General features: G+C 35.0%; 1 protein-coding gene across 1 annotated transcript; it reads right to left on the bottom strand.

Annotated features, from left to right (window-relative positions):
* Window positions 1-3,982: 3,982 nt before the first annotated feature.
* ptpa (protein phosphatase 2 phosphatase activator) lies at window positions 3,983-19,054 on the bottom strand. The gene is made up of 10 exons (XM_051109083.1): window positions 19,010-19,054; window positions 17,057-17,166; window positions 16,529-16,615; window positions 16,283-16,408; window positions 15,926-16,043; window positions 13,355-13,454; window positions 13,034-13,158; window positions 11,372-11,472; window positions 6,986-7,093; window positions 3,983-4,821 (listed from the first exon to the last, which is right to left on the bottom strand). The coding sequence occupies exons 1-10, from the start codon at window positions 19,047-19,049 to the stop codon at window positions 4,747-4,749; spliced, it is 990 nt and encodes a 329-aa protein (XP_050965040.1). The 5' UTR covers window positions 19,050-19,054; the 3' UTR covers window positions 3,983-4,746.
* Between the last annotated feature and the right edge of the window lie 211 nt (window positions 19,055-19,265).

Raw genomic sequence — 19,265 nt, 5'->3', positions numbered from 1 at the left:
TCAAACTTACTTGGCATTGCCTACTCATCTTTTTTTGACAAACCACTACAGCTGCCTTCAAAAGTAGGCCTCATGATATTGAGCTCGACTCAACACAACAGAAAGCTTGCACTTCATCTGCCATATCCAAAACAACTCACTGTAAAGGAAATGTTGGAGTTTTAGCACACGTTTCTAGAACTCCGTGGCTCCAAAATGGCCATCGCCTGAAATTTCATTTTAGATATATGCCATTACCTGAGGGATAATAAACTTTCACCTGCAGGACAACTCATGAAAAGGAAGGTACGCGTACACACAAAGTAAACAATAAAACAGAGCGTATCATTTAGCCACATTCAAAACTAGGGTTTTGAAGCAAGGGCCAGAGCCCCAAAAGCAAACTTTTGCCTGACACCCGCAGCACGTCCTATTGGCGGGCACTTTTATAGCCAGAAACTCTCGCTAAACTTGCAGACTGTGTTATCTCTGCTGTATGCCACATGGTGGTGTTCTTCAAAATCAATGAATGAAGGTATTAGAGCGCCTATGTAGCGGCACCTCGGGCTGACCTCGAATCCGCTGCTCCCTGCAACCCCCTCCACCCCTCCCCTCCCCTCCCCGTCCTCTCTCCGGTCTCTCTCTCTCTCATCTCTAGCCGAAACCTCTCGACTCCTCTCAATCTGAGATACCGCAGTACGCCCGACACATCAACGTCCAACACACATAGGCTGTTATCAAGTCGTTGTCATGGCTATTTTCGACGAGCTGCTTCGCGCACGTTTAAATATCGCTAAAACAGCAGGTAATTCGGTCGTGCGTTATGTTGTGTACTACATTATGACTGAACGTTTACAACCGTGCAAATACGTTGCACGGTTGCATCGAGCTTGTTTTGTGTTGCGACGACACGTCTGTGAAATAACCGAACGATTCAACAAGGTTAAATTAATCTCGGCTATATAGCGTGAAACGTTATATCTGAAACTTTTTGTTTGTTTTGTTCCGAATAAGGCTGGTGTTGGGGGAAAGGGATCTATGCTAACGTTTCCAAATCTTATTTTATAAAAAGACCGTTGGTATATTCGTTACATTTTTTGACAGGCGACGCACAACACGGTTTGTGGTGTGTGGCGAGCTCCTCCGCGTGGCCAGCGCGGGAAACGCTACCATGGAGAGCGAATGCAGATTTTCTCATTTTGCATGACGCGCCGTCAATTACACACAAGCACAGAACATTCGACATAGATAACACGTGTTTCATTAGTCGGTGGACGTGATATATATACTAAATACACTTCTGTTTACACCTTCCAAAATGAGCAGCCTTGTGAAACGGGCTCGGTGGTAACATCAAATGTTAATGAAGACAAAAGGCACGACTTTAATCTTATCTTATCTCAACTGCGCCTGTTGAACTCAGCAGTGGAGCCTGCGCCTGAATACAACTGAATAGAGACGGGGGGGAGGCGGATGGGTGTTGGGGGTAAATTCGACATGCGTTCGTGTCAATTACTCAGCAAGCTGTGCGAGTTTCACAGTGGGGCGGCTGGACTACAGTGACTGGGCAGATGCTGAATTTGGCAACCGCTGAAAATGACTCAACTGAAACTAAACAATGTGAACTGGCCTGGCCCGCGCGCCGGTCTTGATATGCACTGTGCAGACTTGTCAAAATGACCATATAGTAGCAAATTTGCTTCAGAGAAACCCTTTTTTATACATCAAAAATTACCTTATGTAAATCACCGTTTTTAGCATCACAATTTTAAGTTGAAATGTGCATTTATAGCTATATAATGAACATTTTACCTCACATCGTTAACTTAATAATAATTGCCATTTGGCCGATGTATCTTTCCCTTAATGAGGTAGTGAAACCTTTTGTTTGAATTATATAGTTTTAGATGTATAGCCTGATAAGCCTCTGTACTATGAAAAGAGTCTCAATTAATTGACTAAAAACTTAAAGCAGATAAATATTATGTGTTATGTGCCATTATTAAATCAGTAGTTCCTTTCAATCTAAAAAGTATTGTTTTTATTACACGCAGAAAGCCAATTGTAAGACACTAATGCTTTTGGAATAACCATAGTTATTCTGTTGTAACTGAGACTACACTTAAAATATGGAGCTGGTTGCAAGAAACGGTTTAAGCAAATCCTTAGTTATAATAATTAGTAAGGTCATTTTAATTTATACACTACCAGTCAAAAGCAAGGATGCATTAAATTGATCAGTCAAGACATTTATAGTGTTACAGAAGATATGTTTTAAAAAAATGCAGTTTTTTTTGTATGTTCTGTTCATCAAAAAATCTTTCGGTAAAAATATTAAGCAGCACAACTGTTTGTGCATTGATAATAAGAAGAAGTGTTTCTTGAGCACCAGACTAGCATATGGGAATGATTTCAGAAGGATCATGTGACACTAAAGACTGAAGTAATGATGCTGAAAATTCAGCTTTGCCATCACAGGAATAAATTACATTTTAGAATATATTAAAATATAAAAAGTTTTAAATTATAAAAATATTGAATAATTCTGTTTTAGATCAAATAATTGCAGCCTCAGTGAGCATAAAACAGTAACAGTAGTATATGTGGATATACAATGCCAGTCAAAAGTTTTTGAACCGTAAGATGTTTCATGTTTTTTAAAAGAAGTCTTTTCTGCTCACCAAGCCTGCATTTATTTGATCTAAAGTACAGCAAAAGAATAACATTTTAAAATATTTATACTATTTAAAATAACTGTTTTCTATTTGAATATATTTTAGTATGTAATTTATTCCTGTAAGTTCAAAGCTGATTTTTTAGCATCACTACTCCAGTCACATGATCCTTCAAAACATTCTAATATTCTGATTTGTTGCTCAAAAAACATTTATTATTATTATTTTGAAAACAGCTGAGTAGAATTTTGTCAGGTTTCTTTGATGGATAGAAAGTTCAGAAGAACAGCATTTATCTGAAACAAAAATCTTTTGTAACATTATAAATGTCTTTATCATCACTTTTATCATCATCACTCACAACATAATGTTTCCTGAACAGCAAATCAGCATATTAGAATGGAATTTCTGAAGGATCATGTGACACTGAAGACTGGAGTAATGATGCTGAAAATTCAGCTTTGATCACAGGAATAAAATACATTTTTAAAATATATTCAAATAGAAAGCAGTTATTTTAAATAGTAAAAATGATTTCAGAATTGTACTGTTTTTGCTGTACTTTGGATCAAATACATGCAGGCTTGGTGAGCAGAAGAGACATTAAAAATCTTACTGTTCAAAAACTTTTGATTGGTAGTGTACATTTTAATTTCAAGCACTGGTTGCAACTGGCTGCTGGCATCCAAGCTAAAGCAATGACCATGTAACATTTAACACCCAGGGCTGCAATTCCCAAAAGCACTGTAATCCTAAGTAGATCATAGAGATCATTGGTGTCAATAGTTCCTACGTAGGCCAACAAAGCATTCTGGAAAGACATCACAAGTCTGTTAGTTCCATAATAACCCATGTAAAAGGTTGAATTCTTAAAAACACTGTTCATCAATTTAAAGTGCTCACCAAATGTGCAGAACTACTCTGTGAAGAATAAATGATATTTGTGCTCATGTAAAAGTGTTCACAGATGTTTCAGTCACTTCTAACAGTATAAAGAGTTACTTCATTTAAGTAACAAAAGATTTGCACTAATATCTTAGTAATTTTAACATGCAGAGTTTACTTTGTTCTTTAAAGGATACCCCCTCTGCGTTGGATCTGATGCAAACTGAAACCTGATTTACACAGAATGAAGTTTCGAAATTAAATATACTTTACTAATGTTGCATCATGTTAATGCTGGATCCAAATTCATTGCTTTCATCTAGCAAACTATGCTGTATTAGCTACAAGTGGCTGTTTAAAAACTAAATAAGGGTGTTTTTGGCATTTTACTCATCCGATTTTCATTTAAGTAAATGTGAAAGAAACAAGCGCAGCCAAAAATGTAAAACTAAAGTGTTTGACAACTTATTAATGTCTTACATAAGTAAAAATGACACTTATCAAAACCATTCACAAGGAACACAAGCCTCAGCAATCTCAATGATAACTGAACAGCAAGAAGTTCACTACAAGTGTCTTTTGAGACACTGATGCTCCATGAACTCACAAACACCCACACACACACACACATTATTGTTCATTGGCTTCACATCTTTGCACACAGGAAATAGAATTCATTAAACCAAAACCAAGCCTTCAAACATTCATCGTGACAAGTTCTTTCTTTATATACACATAAATAAATATAAATGCCAATCCAGATGAAAATGTATGTGCATAACTGCGTTGAGAATGCTCACTGCAGATGTCTAAGTAGCAGGGACTAGTCCTGCTTGCAGGGACTAGATAAACAAAACTTTACAGACAAATTGCGTCACTTAAGAGGAATATCAGAAGTGGGATTTCCTATGCACAACTAGTAGATTGTGAAGAGCAAGGCTGTTTAGATCTACCGTCCTGCAGAGTTTAGTTCAACTCAACTCAAATACTCTAATCTAGGTCTTCGGGTTCACTTTAATGTTTTAGGGTTGGATGTATTTGAGCAGGTTTGGAACTGAACTCTTCAGGAAAGTAGATCTTCAGGAGTAAGACCAAGCACCTCTGGTGATGAGAATGCATATTTAGGTTTGTTAACTGGGACTGAAGCGGTTTCGTCCAACGCTGGAGTTTTGGTTGTGCTCTCTGATGAGCTGCAGATTCTTGTCTCTCATGGTTTGACTGGCTGGATGGAGAGCAGGCTGCCAAACTTGAAATGCTGGATGACGGGGAATTTTTCTAGACACTGTGAGAGGATGACAGAGAAACAGTTTGCTAGTATTAATCAACTTCACAGCAAAAGACTAGATTTGCTAACTTTTAAAATGTCTAATGCTATGTTGTCCAAACAGAACAAGCCTATATACAGAGGTTATACACTACCAGTCAAAAGTTTTTGAACAGTAAGATTTTTAATGTCTCTTCTGCTCACCAAGCCTGCACATATTTGATCCAAACTACAGCAAAAACAGTAATATTGTGAAATATTTTTACTATTTAAAATAACTCTTTTCTATTTGAATATATTTGAAATGCAATTTATTCCTGTGATCAAAGCTACATTTTCAGCATCATTACTCCAGTCTTCAGTGTCACATGATCCTTCAGAAATCATTCTAATATGCTGATTTGCTGTTCAAGAAACATTTTTTATTAATATTATTATCAATATTTAAAACATTTTCAGAATTCTTTGATGAACAGAAAGATCCAAGATCAGCATTTATCTGAAAAAAATAATCTTTTGTAACATTATACACTATACCATTCAACATCTTGGGAGTCATTATAATTTTATTTTATTTTAGGAAAAATTTTAGAAATTAGTACTTTTATTTAGCAAGGATGCTTTAAATTGATCAAAAGTGATGATAAAGACATTTATAATGTTACAAAAGATTTCTATTTCAAATAAATGCTGTTCTCCTGAACTTTCTATTCATCAAAGAAACCTGAAAAAATTCTACTCAGCTGTTTTCAACATAATAATACTAATACTAATAATAATAAGTGTTTTTTGAGCAGCAAATCAGAATTTTAGAATGATTTCTGATTCTGATGGATCATTAGGCTGAAATAATAATGCTAAAAATAAAGCTTTGAAATCACAGGAATAAATTACATTTCAAAATGTATTCGAATAGAAAACAGTTATTTAAAATAGTAAAAATATTTCAAAATTTTTACAGTTTCTGCTGTACTTTCAAATAAATGCAGGCTTGGTGAGCATAAGAGACTTTTTAAAAAACATTAAAAATCGTACTGTTCAAAAACTTTTGACTGGCACTGTCTATTGACATATACTACTGTTCAAAAGTTTGGGGTCCGTAAGTAAAGTATCTTTTTTTATGCTCACCGAGACTGCAATTATTTGATCTAAAACATATTATGATTCAATATTTTTATAATTTAAAACAACTTTTTATATTTTAATATATTCTAAAATGTAATTTATTCCTGTGATGGCAAAGCTGAATTTTCAGCATCATTACTCCAGTCTTTAGTGTCACATGATCCTTCTGAAATCATTCCCATATGTTAGTCTGGTGCTCGAGAAGCATTTCTTCTTATTATCAACGCACAAACAGTTGTGCTGCTTCATATTTTTACAGAAAGATTTTTCGATGAACAGAAACAGAAATCTTTTGTAACACTATAAATGTCTTGACTGATCAATTTAATTAAATATGGCCAATAGAGATGTGAATCAAAAACCTCTCAGCGAGTATTTCAATATAGAAAAAAGTAAAACTCAGACAAAAGCATATTGAAATGTCGCTCAGATACTGAATTAAAACCTTTCATATATTTATATATAACATCCATATGAATAGGTTTTAAACCATCTCTTTAACTTGTATTTAACTTGAAAGACATCAGTATCAGTCATGAGTCCCTGGCTGACGGAGTCAAAGAGAGAACGAGAGTGTGATATGTACGGGGGTGGGGAAAGACAGACAGGGTGAGAGAGAGAGAGGGAAGGAGGAGGGGAATTTGCAGACAGACTGGCCCCTCAGCTTTGCTCTGCGCTAAAGGGAGAGAAGGGGGAGGGAGCACAGCCGTCTTCTCAACAACACAGGATGTGGGCTCTGGAGGAGGGGGTGGGGCACTCGGTTCTTCCCCTCGAAACACACATGCTTGCTTAGTTAACTCTTTCAGCTCTGGTCTTAAAACTTCACAGACTGAGAATCCACAGCTTGGCATTTGTAATGACACATTTAGAAATGTCACATGTAGACTGTGGGAGTGAGTAGCCTGCAGTGCTGCTCTTTGAACAGAATGTTTATTCATTTTTTAGAGCAGTATTTAGTGCACTAACTACCAATGTATCATTTATGCACTTGATATAAGGAGTCACTATCACATTTACTCCTGACATGTGAAAATGTTTACAATACCATGATACTCACTTCCGCTTTATACATTCGTATGAGACCTTGATTGACTTTGGACCAAGAAGGAACAGCGCTGATGTTCCACAGCTGATTCGAGTGTTCAGCAAAAGGGCCTGTTTTCATCTAAAGAAGGAAAAATACATAGTGATTAGTGATAGTAAACTTAAGATATACAGTACAATCAGCATTAAAGGTGAAGTCCACTTTTAGAACAACAATTTACAGATAATGTACTCACCCCCTTGTCATCCAAGATGTTCATGTCTTTCTTTCTTCAGTCGTAAAGAAATTATGTTTTTTGAGGAAAACTTTTCAGGATTTTTGTCCATATAATGGACTGATATGGTGCCCCGAGTTTGAACTTCCAAAATACAGTTTAAACGTGGCTTCAAAAGATCCCAAATGCAGTTGTGCAAAGGAAGAAGGTCTTATCTAGCGAAACAATCTGATATTTTCATAAAAATAATACAATTTATATTTCATGACAGTTAGGGTATGTCGAAAAACTCCCATCTCATGCTCTCTCTTAACTTCAAAATCGTCCTATATCACCGTTTTACCTTTTTTGTTAAGGGTGTTTGATCTTCTTTGCATGTTCAAAGACTGGGTTGGTACTTTTGCAGTGATGTAGGATGATTTTGAAATGATTTTTGAAGTTGAGGGAGAAAATACGTTTGGAATTTTTCAACATACCCTAACTGTCTTGAGACAGAATACACAGAGTTCAAGGAGAGCAAGACAAGACGATCGTTTGAGATTAAAAAGTATTTAAAAAGTTTTTTTTTTTTATGAAAATAACCAGTTGTTTTGCTAGATAAGACCCTTCATCATTTACAACCGCATTTGGGATCGTTTGAAGCCGCATTTAATCTGCATTCTGGAAGTTCAAACTCGGGGCACCATATCAGTCCATTATATGGAGGAAAATCCTGAAATGTTTTCCTCAAACATGACATGAAAGACATGAACATCTTGGATGACAAGGGGGTGAGTACATTATCTGTAAATTGTTGTTCTGGAAGTGGACTTCTTTAAAGCTGGATTTAATGGAGCAATTTGAAACTCAACAATTCACAGTAAAAAATACACTAAAAAAAATGACTGTGATTTTAACAGTAAAAGACTGTAAAAATGCTACAGTAAAAACCTATTAATTGGTTAACGGTAAGTTCCTCTACTATATATAGTGAAAAACTGTATTGCACATTACATGTAATTTTACGGTAGTAAGAGAACGTATATCTTACATTTCTTAGTTTTTATCTTATCAGTTTTGTACATTAAGGTTGTATGTTACATCTAATGTTGTTAAATGAATGTTTATTTCATTATTTTAGTTTCATGTGTGTTACCATGATGGTGTTTAGTGTTTGTGTGAATGACACTGTGCAGCTTCTATATATGTTAGTATTTAAAAACTGCTTGTAATGACCTTTGGTTCATCACGTGACTTTCTCATCACCACGTGCTTTTGGTGGTTATCAGTGTACCACAAATGGACAAAACAGATTACAGTCCTTCAATTGGTCAGTATATTAACATTATATCAGTTTATATCATTATATCAGAAATGACTTTTTTTTTTTTGCTGTAAATTTAAGTTAAATCCATAAAACCAAAATGGTGCAACCATATTTTTTACAGTAAAATTCTGACAACCACAACAACAATTTTGCAGGGTTTTTTTTTAAAGTATACATTGAATAAGATATTCACTTTTAACTGTGATGAAAAGTTGCTAAGATAAAAAGTATGTTTGTGTTTACTACAGATCAGCAAAAAATACAGTAAAAAAAACAGCAAAACAAGAATGAAATACCAATATACCAACTAGGGGTGCTCTGATCAGGATTTTCGAGGCCGATTACCGATCGCCGATCACAGAAAGCAGTATCTGCCGATTCGATCACCGATACAGATCTTTTTAAAGCCTTCTCTTTATCATGTAGAATTATTTATAGTGATACTCCAACCAGGATTTTTAAAAACTTATTCAGGGAGTGAATTTCATTTTATTTTTTAAATGGGGGAATTTGCCTCTTAGTTGGCTCTTGTGAGAAAGGAGTTTTTTAAATTAAGGGAGGCATTTTTTAGATATTTTCAAAGATATATATCTCACCTAAATGTTTGATCATGCAGAGCATTTTTGTTTTTAGAATTGTGCAATTATTGCACAATAGCTTACACACGGCACAAGCCTAATTTCCACAAACACATTTACCCATTATTTTGATTTAAAATCCAAACATTTTTATTGAAAATGCTTTTTCAGCATTGTGATTCTTTTTTACACAGTACAGTAATCTTTCATAAATGTGTTTAAACACAAATATAAGCAACACATTATTCAATGTTTTTTACTTTTGCATTTACTTGCATTTAGATTTATATATTAAATGGCAAGTGGCAAAACATTTAAACTACTTTTCTTACGTTATCAAAAAACATTCTAAACTAAAAACATACCATTGACAGAAACAGTCAGTTCTACTGCCTTTTCTTTGCATTTAAATCTTTATTACAAGCAATCCTGCTGTTAATAAAGAACTTTGTTTTCCTACGAATGCCATCTATTATTATTGCCTTGTTTAAGTGCTCTTTTTCTTTAAACCTAGCCAAAAACCCATGTGTTGACTGTGAAGTACAGTAGACTTTAAGTATATGCATTTACGGTGTAATTATGACATTTTCGTGTCATTGTTCATATTAACCGCAAACAATGCACTGTCACTTTAATTATGCGCGTGCAGCACAGACTCGGTGCTGAAACAATCTCTACACTAGTGCAGACGCACCGCTCCTGGAACGCACTGCCGGGCCGCAACCATGTGCATCTTGAACGCTTTAATCCGTTAGCATGAGCGCGGAAAAAAATACACACTGCAAACAAAGTTATGTAAACGTGGTGTTATGTGTGTACGTTTCGAGTGTGCATGAGCGCCCAGTCTCCAGGACAGCGTGCGAGTGATGAATGGATAAACACTGAAAAGAATTAAAAAGAAATGAAATTTATAAACTTTAGCGACGATGCGACACTGATTCTATTGTGCAAGTAACAATTCCTGTGTCAACTGTGCAGCTCGCTTCTAGTCAGACGTGATGTGGTGAGTGGAAGCCATTTGCGCACTTTTGAGAGAGGAAGAGAGAGAGCGTGCGGCCATTCACTCACGCTGTTTGTGAAATTACGGCTCACATTAGGTTTTCAAATTACTTTATAACTAATTTAATGAAGAAATATGAATTGTACCTCAAGTTCAGCATTAAAATTGTTTTACCCGCGCTGAACAGAGACTGAGACGGTGCTGCTGCACGTCGTACCAGTCCTTTCACGGCATGTGCGTCATCAGCTTTAGATCGGTTTATGAGATCGGCCCTTTTAGAGACCGCCGATCAAACATCCCAAAGCGATTATCGGCCGATAATGATCGGTAGCCGATCAATCGGAGCACCCCTAATATCAACAGTTATATAATTGGTTCTTTAAATTAGTTGTGGAAATATAAAGGTTACTAGGAAACAAATGAGCACAAACAAATGAACAGAAGTTAGCACTAATATCAGCAAAAGTGGCAACACTACTAAAGTAAAATAAATAAATAAATAAAAAAAATTTATAGAGTTTATATAATATATTATTATTTTTTTTTTTTAGAGTTTCATAGAGTTTATAACAAATAAATAATTTTCCTGTTTAAAACTTTGTTGATTTTTAATTTTTTTTTTTATATATTAATATTTTTAAAACTTTTTTTAATGTTTCAAATATTACTGACCTTAAACTTTTGATTGGTAGTATGTGTGTGAAGTAAATGTAATAAAATTATAAGAATATTATCAAAACATTACATTAACTCTTATGTAGTATTGGTAATTTGACAATCATCATCAATTCACTGTACTATGAAGTCTATTCATGAAGTTTTATGAGAGAGAGGGGCTTGTGGGCTGCCCTTGGGAAAGAGCACTTTATGAATGGCTGTGCTGTGTGGCTTTACTCCACACACACACACACACACACACACACAGCGTGTTCTCGTCAAGCCGGACTTTCCAGAGACCTACTAGCCCCTCAAAGAGGAATGAGGAGAAGGAAAGCGAGAAGAGAGAGAAACAGAAAGAGAGAGAGCGAGAGAGGAAAGAGAAAGAGAAAGGAGGGGGTGGGCCCTAGGGGCCTTAGGAGTGATTCACAACAACGTGCAGGGAAGGAAGGAAATGACTCATGTGAGTGGAGTCCAAACACAACCTCCCTGAGAGAGAGAGTTTTAAACTATATATTGTAAGTATTTACATGAATGGAACTTCTGAGTTGTTTGTGTGTGCGATCTAAATTTCATCCTTCTAACAAATTGAAAATAAAAAGGAAAAAGGTCTTTCCATGAGCAGACGCCAGATGACACACACCTCATTGATGAATTTAATGCACTCCAGAAAAATGTAGTCTTGGTGGTACTCGTTTACAACCTTCTCCTCCACAAAGTGTCTGGGCTCCAGGGTTGGGTGGTCTACACACAACAGATGAACAAACACAGTCCAGTTACACAACGTGACCACTAGGTGTCTCCATGTTTGCCACTCCAAGCAACAATGAACCTGGATTTTGCCATTTAAAAATACATTTATTAGCTCTAGGTATGCACTGTCAGAAAAAAGGTACAGTTCTGTCGCTGGGGCGGTACCCTAAGGTACAAAGTGAAAAGGTACAAATATGTACTTTCAAAGTACTAAAATGTACCTTTAGGGTACTGTTTAGGGGTAGGTAAGGTACCTTACGGTACAGCCCCAGCGACAGAACTGTACCTTTTTTTCTGAGAGTGTACAGTGCTTTTAATGTTAACTACGAGTAAAACTATTAAAAAGTGTAAAAAAAAAAAAAAAAAAAAAAAACTGAAACAAAATACAAATAGTAGATAAAAACTTAAATGAAAATTGCCAATGTTGTCATGACAACTAGTATGACAACAAGTAAAATAAAAAAAAATTGAAGTCTCTTATGCTCATCAAGGCTGTATTTAAGGCTGTATTGATCAAAAACACAGACAAAATAGTAATATTGTGAAATATTATTGCGATTTCTAATATTGGTTTCCTATTTTAATATATTTTAAAATATAATTTATTTCTGTGATGCAGCACTGAATTTTCATCAGCCATTACTTCAGTCTGCAGTGTCACATGATCCTTCAGAAATCATTCTAATATGCTGATTTAAAATCAAGTGTTGAAACTGTTGTGCGGTTTAATATTTTTTTGGAAACTGTGATACTTTTTTCTTTGATTCTTTTTTCTTTGAACTTTTCTAACAATATAAGTCTTTAATATCACTTTTTATCCATTTAACACATCCTTACTAAACAAAAGTATTAATTTCTTTATAAAAAAAAAAAAAAATGTACTTAACCCAAACATACAAATAGTAAGTATAGTAGTGTATATTGTAACACAAAATTTCTATTTTGAATAAAGACAGTTATTTTTACCCCTTTATTTATCAAAGAATCCTGAAAAAAGTATTACTGGTCAAAAAAAAAAAAAAAAAAAAAAAAAAAAAAAAAAAAAAACTGCTGATGATTTCTAAAGAATCATGTGACACTGAAGAATGATGCTGAAAATATTTTAAAGTATTTTAAATTGCAATAATATTTCACAAAATTACAGTTTTTCTGTATTTCTTATCAAATAGTTACAGCTTTGATGAGCATAAGAAACATATTTAACAAAACATGAAAAACTGTTCTGATTCCACACTTTTAAACAGCAGTGCATGTATTAAAATTGCTAAAACTAAAACTGAAATGAATATTAAATCTAAACAGAAATGTAAAAGAAAATCTAAAAATGACAAAAGCACAAAAAAAACACAAAAAATGTAAACTAAAATCAAAACTGAATACATAAAAATAAAAGCTCAAAATCTTAATATTCTAATAGCATATAAATAATACTAAAAAAACTCTCTCTAGATAAAAAAAAGTTGAGCTTGCTGTTGTTTAAGACTAAAAAAGGAGGCATCTCCAGGCCACGACACATTATCAGTAAAATAGGCAACAAAAGAGGAGTCGTTACCTATAAGCTGTGAGCTCCCCCATATGAAGGGAAGGAATTGAAAGTCGTCAAGACCCCACACACCCTGACTCCCTGCTGGCTCCATCCTATACGTCTTCTGCAATTTGCGCATCACTCGCAGATACCTACGCCAATCAGATCATAACGGTTCATGCAAATGAAATCTCCACAGCTTTACACCATCAACCACAAAATGCAAGTCTAAAATACATAGTCAAAATTGTTTTGTTGGCATTTAGTGTGCAGTAAATTGCAGACTTGTTTGGTGAAGATGCTGGCAGATTCAAAGTATTCAAAATAAGAATAATTAGATGCACTAACTTGTCAAAAACTTTAAATATGATGGCCAGCTGGTCCTCCACGCGCAGAGCTCCCACCTTACAAAGACAGCAGAGGAACGCAGCAAATGCTGCCTCATGACCTGCACAAAGAAACATGTTATTTCTTATGCCAAATAACGCAGCATTTTACCTGATTGGTGAGCTTATAGTATGAATTGGATGTGATGAGATAAAACAGCACTGTACCACAAAATAACAGCAAGGCAATTCTATTTCTATCTGCTTTGTCATTGCTGGCTCACTCAGAAACAAATATACAGCATGACCAGTGTATTTAATTATCAAATAATTGACTCTTAAGAACCCTTTCAATATTTTTAGTGTGAATCACAGAAGACTTTATATGAAACAAGAACTGTTTAGTGTACTTAAGGTTTGTAATCCTTGAAATCTGTATCTGAATTATCTGAATTAAGCTCTCAAAAGCACCCAAATGTTTTGTGTTTCAACAGCACCCTCTAGTGATTATTTACAAGAACAACATTAAGGATATATTAAACATATATATTCTTATGAGTATATAAAGGACCCTTTTTACATTCCTGGAGTTCTCTGAATCCTGAAGTAACAGTTCACCCAAAAAAATAAAATTCTGTCAATAATTGCTTACCCTCATGTCGTTTCAAACCCATAATACCTTTGTTCACCTTCGGGACACAAATTAAGACATTTTTTATAAAATCTGAGAGCTTTCTGACCCTGCGTAGACAGCAACATAACTGAAAAATTCAAGAACTGTCGCAAATGTGCATTGATGCCACAGAAGACTTTGTTTTCTTTGTGGACAAAAAGTATTCTCATAGCTTCATAAAATTACAGATAACCCACTGATGTCACATGGACTATTTTAACAATATCCTTACTGCCTTTCTGGGCTTTGAACATGTCAGTTGCATTGCTGTTTATGAAGGGTCATAAAGCTCTCAGATTTCATCAAAAATTTCTTAAAGGAGAAGTCCACTTCCAAAACAAATATTTACAGATAATGTACTCACCCCCTTGTCATCCAAGATATTCATGTCTTTCTTTCTTGAGCGTAAAGAAATTATATTTTTTTAAGGGAAACATTTCAGGATTTTTCTCCATATAATGGACTAATATGGGCCCTAATTTTGAACTTCCAAAATGCAGTTTAAATGCAGCTTCAAACGATCCCAAATGCGGTTGTAAATGATTCCAGCCAAGGAAGAAGGGTCTTATCTAGCGAAACGATCCGTTATTTTCATTTAAAAAATTCGATTTAAATACTTTTTAACCTCAAACACTCATCATGTCTTGCTCTGCCTGAACTCTGTGTATTCTGGCTCAAGACAGTTAGGGTATGTCAAAAAACTCAATTTCGAAAAACTTCAAAAATGATTTCAAAATCACCCTACATCACTGCAGAAGTACCAACCCAGTCTTTGCAAAGTGAACATGCAAAGAAGATCAAACACCCTTAACAAAAAAGGTAAAACAGCGATAATGCACGATTTTGAAGTTGGGGAAGAACATGAGATGGGTTTTTCGACATACTCTAACTGTCACGAACCGGAAAAAAACTGTTCAGGCAGAGTGAGACAAGACGAGCATTTGACATTAAAAAGTTTTATTTTATTTTTATTTTTATGAAAACAACAGATCGTTTCACTAAATAAGACCCTTCTTCCTCGGCTGGGATTGTTTACAACCGCATTTGGGACCGCATTTAAACTGCATTTTGAAAGTGTAAAATCAGGCCACCATATCAGTCCATTATATTGAGAAAAATCCTGAAATGTTTCCCTCAAAAAACATAATTTCTTTATGGCTGAAGAAAGAAAGACATGAACATTTTGGGTGACAAGGGGTGAGTACATTATCAATTTTTGTTCTGGAAGTGGACTTATCCTTCAATTTGTGTTCAGAAAATAAACGAAAATCTTACGGGTTTAGAACGACATGCAGGTAAGATTTTCATTTTTGGGTGAACTAACCCTTTAAGCCATCATAGTTCAGTAAACTTCCATAGTGGTAAACAGAAAGTACAGCAAATATCATTTTTCCCATTTGCTCCAATAGCAAAAGAAAAATAATGAAAGTGCCTCTATGACTTTACAAAAGAGGAATAAATATTGAGAGATTGCTCACATTGGTCAAAAGAGAGAAAGATGTCAAATTTGCCATCACTTCCTCAGTCACTGTATTACAAAAACTCATGCAGCTGTGTTAACTAGTTTTGTGTAATTTAATGCCAATGTTATATAGCACAAAGCACAGTGTTATAAATGTACATACACTTAATAAATGCAAATACAAAAAAACATTGCTAGATTTATAATATTTATGAAAACTCATCATGACAGTCTGTGAAAAGGAGTCCATATAGCTAATTTTTTTAAAGTTAAAATCTAAAAGGGTTGTTCTTGTTTTGTCTTTATTATTCTCTCTGATGTGAGAGTTGAATTTATTAAGGAGTAATAGATAAAAGTGTGCAAAGATAACATTTCTCTTCAAAGACAGCTATGAAGAAACACACATAAACACACAAGAAATGAAATGAACATTTATACTTGTATATCCCCACACAAACCTGTGCCATAGTCAATCCTAGTGGAGTTGCCCACAGACTCTTTCAGGTAGACGGCTATCTCTGGAGCAGCATCATGACGCTCTGATGGCAGAATGGCTGTGACCAGAGCCTCTGCCTCCTGTACACACAAAACACTCTTACATCATTTTACCTTGCACGAACAGCATTGCCGTAAAAACATCAACCTCTCTCATTCAAACACTGAACTAAAACTTTAAAAGTTTTAATTTGAAGAAACACAACAGAATTACTAGCAATGCTCGGCCAAGAACTGATTCCAAAGTAAAATAAAACAGTATAATTTTAAACACTTAATCATACATGTGAAAGGCTATTCTGATTCATACAAGCGCTTACCTGGTCTAGTTTAGCATACCATGTGCGGTAAGCTTTATTGCCGAAGCGAGAAGGCTGGTCAACTGGTGGCGTCTCATCAATCCAGCGATCTAAAGTTCCCAACATAGCAAGCAACTTCTCCACTGTCTAATAGCAAAGAAAAGCATGCAAGCACATTTCTATGAGCTGATTCATGAACATGCGTTATTATGATCAAAACATAAGCACCAATTACTTTTATTAACATACAGCAGTACAGTGACCCACCTCAGACACCAGGTATTCACATGTAAGCTTCTTTCCCTTTACACCCTCATTCAGGGTCAAAATGAATCCCATGTAGTCAGCATATGCCTACTTACACAAAACACAAACATGCTCAAATGCAAGCAAAAGAGGGTTTAATTACTGTTAAGGGAGATGTTAACAAGTAATATATATTTATAAAAAATGATCAATATAATTATTATTACTTTGCTGCCCTCAGTCTATAATAACGCAGCTCTTTATAGGCCAGAAATTTTAATTTCTAAATTTACACATTTATAATGAGTGAACTTTTAATATGCGCAGAGTTTCTCATTAATTTTATTTTTTTATTTTGGACTGTCTCTTTAAAGTGTATTGGTGCTGCTGCTGTAACTAGCCACACAAAAAAGTATGTCAGACAATAGAGATTCCTATTATTATCTTTAAACTCTAGAGATACTGTGGTAAGACTGAAAATTAATGAGCTATTTTTCCATCTCTCCAGGTAGCAGATAAACTGCTCTCATAGTGGGTTGTACAACATACCTGTGATCTTTTCCATTTGCCCATATCAGGCACCATGCTGATCTCCTTCTTTGGCACCATGAAGTTGAAACTGACAGGATTGGGAGGCTTGTCATCCTCATGGGAGGAGCCTGTGCAAGAGACAAAAAATATGATGGACACATCCAATTTTAGTGTCAAATTAAAATTAGATTAATACTAACAATGAAACTAATAAGAACAGATAACAACTTAGTTAAAAGTGGTTTCTGCAATTCTAAACTCTTTATAAATTTCATATAACTTCATTAAATGGTTATATTTTATTTTTAAATTCTGTCAAAGGATATGTCTTTTCGGGAATCATTTATCCAGACCCCCCAAAAAAACGGAGTATTAGTAATATTAATCACCATCAAAACATAAGGTTATAATTCCCAGCATTTGTACGGTAATCTTGTATGGTTATACGGACAGAAAGGACTGAAGAAGTTTCCCACAGCCCTTGATAGATAAGAGTTGTAGGATGCAATGACGCAAACATGCATTCATGTAGGTCCCGATCCACATTTTGATTGTATGTACGCCAGGGGTGCCCAAACTCAGTCCTGGAGGGGTGGTGTCCTGCATAGTTTAGCTCCAACTTGCCTCAACACACCTGCTGGGAAGTTTCTAGTATGCCTAGTAAGAGCTTGATTAGCTGGTTCAGGTGTGTCTAATTGGGTTTGGAGCTAAACTTTGCAGGACAACGGCCCTTCAAGACAGAGTTTGGGCACACCTGATGTATGCTATTGCCATCTAGAGCGCCTTGTGCATTAAAGATAATAGTAGTTTCACACATCTCACTTAATGCATTAACTATTATTAATTATACAGTGGCAAAATTTGTATTTCTTGTGGTTTGATAAGTGCACTTCATGACTTTTTGTACCAATGTACAGAACAATTTGCGTTTTAGTAAGAGCTGGGGTACAAGTAAAGTTAAAAAAAAGTAAAAAGATCAAAATAAATATAATAATAATACATTAATAATATATAACAATCTCAAAACATTCTGTAGTTTGACATTTTTTTAGCATACCGACTAACTGATTGAATTTCAATTTCACCTATATATATTTCTACTTGATTTCAAAGAATAGTGGGAAGGATGAGGAACCAGCAGCCAACTGCATTAAATCACCCTTATAATAATTCCCTTACACAAAGAGTTTATAGTATAAAAGGCAGTCTGAAGCTGACCATACTTGGGGAACTTTTTAAGCAATACTGCCGGGCGATTTTTTGGCAAAGTTGGCAAAACAACACATTTCTATCTGCCATTAACTGCAAAGTTGCCCAACAACATTGCTCAAATGGTGCCGTGTGTATCATCAGCCTGAGGATGTGTGTGTGTATCTAAACCTGAAAGACCTCAGCTGGTTCTGATCATGAAATATTAAAACCTATAATATTGTCCTAAACAGAAAATGTTCCTTAATTTCTCCCATTTATGTGCAAATTTGGTTGCCAGAATATACTGTCAGTGGTAAATTATCTGAATATTGTTCCATTTTTTATTTTAACATTCACTGTTTTACATAAACATATCAGAACAACATACTACACACTAAAACTTCAACGTCACATACTAAATATTAGGATTACACACCTAAGTTTAAAACTAAATGCGTTCAACCGTTATGTCCATCACTCTCACTAAAATATATTGTAAATAGCATTGTAAGTACATTAATACAGCAAATAAATATAATATCAAGTGATTTGTTCGCAGAAAAGGCGTAATAAGTTATATATGCGCGACGACGCAGAGCTGTCAGACTCTCATCGATTCATTACATGAGGCGCGGTGAGACCACAATTACGCGTTTTTTTCCAAACAAATGCACATCCCTTCAGGTGTTGAACAACAACATATACAATCTGCAAATATCACGGCTATCTTCGCTTTTGAATTATCCGTGTATAGATAAAGATTGGATTGAAGTGAGCTACCTGACGACTTCTCAGTCTCCGCCATGTTTACTGTGATCATGAAAACACGACCCTTCAACTCTCACCCGCAGTTTCGCGTAAATTTTTTTTAAAAACTTGATCAGCGAATGTAAATTGCTATGAGAAAAATGTTACTGCAACTATTGATTTGCGTAATCTGTAAATGTATTATTTTTTTACGATTAAAATTTTAAGGATTCAAAGGACGTATAACTATATAATTATTATAAGTAGATTTCTTTTATGTTAATATTTT

This window comes from Labeo rohita, chromosome 5, assembly GCF_022985175.1.
Source record: "Labeo rohita strain BAU-BD-2019 chromosome 5, IGBB_LRoh.1.0, whole genome shotgun sequence".
In the NCBI taxonomy this organism is placed as follows: Eukaryota; Metazoa; Chordata; class Actinopteri; order Cypriniformes; family Cyprinidae; genus Labeo; species Labeo rohita.
Note: the sequence above shows the minus strand (reverse complement) of the source record. Positions and strands in the feature narration are given on the sequence as shown.